Source organism: Manis pentadactyla, chromosome 1, assembly GCF_030020395.1.
Source record: "Manis pentadactyla isolate mManPen7 chromosome 1, mManPen7.hap1, whole genome shotgun sequence".
NCBI lineage: Eukaryota > Metazoa > Chordata > Mammalia > Pholidota > Manidae > Manis > Manis pentadactyla.
The window spans coordinates 63,632,485-63,637,316 of NC_080019.1; the positions used below are offsets into that span (position 1 = coordinate 63,632,485).

General features: G+C 46.9%; 1 protein-coding gene across 1 annotated transcript; it reads left to right on the forward strand.

The window, feature by feature from the left end:
* Window positions 1-241: 241 nt before the first annotated feature.
* LOC130682805 (teratocarcinoma-derived growth factor 1-like) lies at window positions 242-4,629 on the forward strand. Its single transcript, XM_057497745.1, has 6 exons — window positions 242-575; window positions 1,372-1,424; window positions 1,499-1,633; window positions 2,076-2,190; window positions 2,277-2,386; window positions 3,595-4,629. Exons 1-6 carry the CDS (start codon window positions 541-543, stop codon window positions 3,708-3,710), a joined length of 564 nt encoding a protein of 187 aa, XP_057353728.1. The 5' UTR covers window positions 242-540; the 3' UTR covers window positions 3,711-4,629.
* Window positions 4,630-4,832: the final 203 nt, after the last annotated feature.

Genomic DNA, 4,832 nt, shown 5'->3' on the forward strand with positions numbered 1-4,832 from the left:
TCAACTGCGCAGAGTAATTGACGTGCCTTTTTTTTGTTTTCCTTTCCAAAAGAGTAAGTCTGGTATTTTTACCCCGCAACTACTGATAGAGACATTAGTGCTAATTTACCAATTTTATAAGACTCCGCCTCCTCCATTCGGCCTTTGTTTCAGCCACTCTACCCCCACCCCCACCCCCCCACCCCCACCCCCGCTCACCTGCACCCCCAGGACGTTTAGGCATTGTAATGCATGTGGGTCTCCGCCTCCCGCCCACCCGAGAGCCCTTCCCCCCCAGCCAGGGACGTGTTGTTGAGGAAGGAGAATCCCGGGGAAAGCGGAGTCCCTGGCTAAGGTCAAGGTGTTCGTTAGGACGGAGTCTGCATCCTGGCTCCTGGTTCTCTCAAGACCTGCTGGGGAATGCATACTTCTCATCGGGGGTATTTTTCTTTTTAAAATCCCATTTTTTCTTCAGGAAATGTGTTCTCCTTTGGGTGTTTTGGCATTGACTGTGAATTGATGCCATGCTAACATTTTCTCCCTAAATTGTTGGGCGCCGTTATGGACTGCAGGAAGATGGAGCGCTTCTCTTCCAGGTAGGAACCAATCTTGAATGTGAACTTCCGATTACTAAGAGGTTGCCAGCTTAGGAGAGAGTGTTCTGCATCTCACTGTTGCTTGATTTCATCTTGCTCAGACCTTAAAAGGCTGCCAGCAGTGCTGCTGTTTTTCCTGAACCTGGAACTTCACACTTAGTTACACCCAGCTTTGCCATTGGTTTTTAACGTTTCGATCCAGTTAATGGGCTCTGCCTCTGAAATGACAGGTGTTTTCCTATTCCTGTGTGAGAAAAGATAAGTATTAAACCGAATTATATGGTTTAAATATAAGAAGTTTAAAGGTATAAACAGATCGGTACCTGTAAAACCAGTAAGAATAATGGGAATTTTTTTAACCTGAAAATCTCTTAAATTACTTATTTAAATGAAATTGTTGGTAAAATGTGATTCATCATCTAAATAGAGTATCTTGCAATCATTTTTAAATTCTTCTATGGAAACAGCCGGAGAGAAATTATATGTTAGTTGAAATAGAAAATAGAAGATTTATACCTACTTAAAATTAATGTGCATATGAGGCCAAAGCCTACGAAGTAATTGAAAAGAGTTGGATATTAGGTAGTTTTTTTCCTCATTGCTTTTCTTTCTGTTGTTGCATACATGAATTAGCCATTTACAAAGGAAGAAGAAAAAAAGGAAGGTGGAGGTCTCCAATCTCTCCCTAGTGCTCTGTAGTGGTCTTGTCCTTGTGAGGAAAAGACCGAGATGCTCATTCAAAGGGTTTTATTTGCTTTGTCTTGCTAACTAACCACTGTCTGATTTCCTTTTCTAGTGTGATTTTGATCGTGGCCATTTCCAAGGCTTTTGAACTTCAAGTGACCACTGGTGAGAGACTTTTTATTCTTTTGATCTGTAGCAATTTCATTGGCCTGAAATACCGAGTTGATTTTGCCCTCCAGGGCTGGGCCACCGTGAACTTGCACGTCCGGCTCTGGGAGACCTGGCCCTCAGAGGTGGCAGCCTTCCGACCCTGGAGGAAACCGCGGCTCACCATCGACCTTCCCAGTTTGTGCCGTCCACGGGAGTCCAGGACAGTAAGCCTTACCTGCCTTAGAGCAGACGCATGCGTCACTCCCCAGTTCCTCCTGTGTGTCCCAAGTATGTTAGTGACTCTTTCACCTGAAAGAGTGGCCACCTAATTCTGGCAGCTGAGCTGGGTCGGGCTGGGTTGCATTGTGGAGTGGAGATGCATCTGGTACTCACCTCCCTGGAGCCCAGTGTCCCTCGCCTGATGACACTTCATGCCAGGGCTTTGGGAACTATCACTGGCCTGCGTGTGAAAAAGATTACTCTGCTCAGAGGCCCAAGTAGCAACAGGAGCACTGAACAACAGAGTCTTACTCTGGGCAGGTTATGTTTATAGACATTTACACACACTCTGGGAAGATGAGGTCTGTAGCGCTGTATTGATCTTTGCTTACAGGAGCTCAGCTTCTCAATCCGCCCACCCTCTCAGCCGCCTCTCTTACATTTCAGGCAGGCAGCTAAACAAGACCTGCTGTCTGAATGGGGGGACTTGCATGCTGGGCTCCTTTTGTGCCTGCCCCCCCACCTTCTATGGGCGGAACTGTGAGCATGACGTGGGCAAAGAGTAAGTCATTCGGGGTGGAGGGAGGAGAGGGCAAGAGATGTGGGGACTAAGAGCACATGTGCATCACCTGATCTGCTCACTGCCAGGAACTGCGGGTCTGTGCCCCACGACACCTGGCTGCCCAGGAAGTGTTCCATGTGTAAGTGCTGGCGCGGCTGGCTTCGCTGCCTTCCTCAGACATTTCTGCCGGGCTGTGGTAAGCGGACACTCCCCTCCTGCCCTTGCAAGCTAATGGTTGGCACTTAGTTAAAAGGGTCTCTCCTCTTACCTCATGACTTGCTAGGTCCCAGCAGCCCAAGTTCTGCTTATGAAAGCACCAAGAACCCCACACGGGATGGTCACCATGGCACCCTTGATGTTTACTCCCTCAGAAGGGTCAGCGGTCATGCCGCTTTCAGATGGAGAGTTATTTCAGGTCTGTTAGGCATTTTGTAGTATGTGAACGTCTACCTAGGAAAAGAAACAAGAGAAGGCTTAGCCTCTTAAACACAGAGAGATGCTTCCTAGAGTTCCCTTCCTTGGACAGGGAGTCTCAGGCAGGCTCCGGGAGCAGCTCGGTTAGCACCCACCCCACAGCAGGTCAGCGGCACCCACCTCCAACTGGTGGCCTTACATTTCGCCAGAGGCCCAACCCCACTCTCGTCCCTTAGGAGCTCCTTTATAGGTTTAAAAAAGCCCTGAGCAGACCCCTCCTCCCCTGCCCCTCCTTCCCCAGACAGATCATCACCCAGTGACTGAGCTCAGAACCCTTTTATCTTACTGATGTCTATTGATTTGAGGAAAGCAGTGACAAGAAGGGGCAGAGAACAGAAGGAGAGACTTCTCTTCCCACCCCGAGCTGAGCCAGATTTATAGGTCCACCCAAGTGCAGAGGCTTCTCATTAGTTCTGCCCCTGTGGATGTTAGAAATTGAAAATGTTCAAGTCCACAAAATACATGAAAGCAAGTGCTCCACTTGAGTACAAGATGGAACTGCCACCCAACCCACACCAGGATCGCATCTTTCCCATTTGCATCCTGGGTAGCAGGCCCAGCATAGGCATTTGGTGTAGATGGGTGGGGACATTGTTTTCTTGCTGAAAGCCTAAAATGTGCTGTGTCCTTATCATCAGAGCCGAACCACGTTCTGCTGCACCCCTGCAATCAAAGGTGTCACTGGCTGGGGTAGATGACCAGGTGTGAGCACATATCTAGGGAAGACCAAGTTAGCAGTATGCCCATGGCAACTTTGGAAGTGTATTTTTAGGGGAGTCTGAATTCTATGTAATTGATAGTGTTGGTCCCATAAGTACAAATGTTGGTTCACAGACTAATTGTGGCTGGTGCAGATATGCCACATGTGTAGGCAGCAGAATCAGCTGCCAGAGGGATTTCCTTTAATGACTGAGTGTCCCTGCCTTCCAGGTGGCCATGTGATGGACGAGCACCTCGCAGCTTCCAGGACTCCAGAATTAACACTGTCCCCATGCACCCCTCTGATGCTAGCTGGCTTGTGCCTTGTTGTACAAAGTTTCCATTAATGGATGTTTGCATGCAACATTGTCAGGCAGACATCCCGACCTGTGAAGGCTGTCGCTCAAATGTCCTAATCCTTTGTTAGTTGCCTTGAAACAGTGAATAGATTTCCATAGTAGTGAATAGGTCCCTAACATTTCCTTGAAGTACCAGCTGCTTTCTCTGTCCTGCCATATCCAAAGAAAACTACTAAAAAGTAGTTCACCATATCTACATTGTGTCCAAGTGTTACATTTCTTGATACGTGCAGCTCTCCAAGGGCTTATTGATATTTTCCTTGAAACCACTGAATACTGTGCAGCTCCCCAAGGGCTTATTGATATTTTTCCTTGAAACCACTGAATACTGTCTTAAGATTATTAAAGATTACTCCTATGTGGACTGAGGATAAAGCTTTGAGTAGAGCTGAGAAAAACCAATTAAGACAGTATCTTGAAAAAAGGAAGGGACACATCTGTAGGGGGAGCAAAAGCGAGGGGACAGGGCAGATGCTAGTGGTGTGGGCTGCAGGAGTGATGAAGTAGGTGTGCACCAGGGAGACAGGCAGAAAAGGGGGAGGAAGCAAATGGGAGAGATGGGAAAAATAAAGTGGGTTACTTGATTGACAATTAAATGGCCACAGAGAAACAAGTTCAGCTACGGTGAAGAGCGAATTTATATTCCTTGACTGTAAGACGAGGATACCCCCTTTCTCCAAGGCATTCTAAAGAGAATGACGTCTCTGGAAAAAAATTCTGAATTTCTCCAATAAATGTGTAATAAATTGTTTTCTCCCTACTATGCAATTATTTTAACTGTTGTAAAAGAGAAAACATTCACAATATATCTAGTTGTAAACCGGTGATAAAACTATATATCGTAAGGACCAGTTTTAAAATGTGTTGTATATATGAGTAAGCCCCGTAAAAATAGGAAATACATTGACAAAAATGTGAACTGTGGTCATTTCTAGATGGTGCCAACGTCTGGAGCAATGTGGTGGTGGGTGTTTTCCTCTGTGTGCCTGTGTTTCCATGGTGAGGGTGGCACCATCTGTGTTCCTGTGGAGTGCAAGGACATCAGGCTTGAAGCTGAGAAAACTAGAAGAGTCCTGAGCTTTGGGCCCCATGCCCAGTGCCGTGCGTGTG

What these genes read in the sequence shown, in the direction of transcription:
- LOC130682805 (XM_057497745.1), top strand. Translation starts at nt 541, where the DNA reads ATGGACTGCAGGAAGATGGAGCGCTTCTCTTCCAG. An exon ending in TGAACTTCAAGTGACCACTG is followed by an intron (nt 1,425 to 1,498) that starts GTGAGAGACTTT and finishes TTTGCCCTCCAG; the next exon opens with GGCTGGGCCACCGTGAACTT. An exon ending in GAGCATGACGTGGGCAAAGA is followed by an intron (nt 2,191 to 2,276) that starts GTAAGTCATTCG and finishes GCTCACTGCCAG; the next exon opens with GAACTGCGGGTCTGTGCCCC.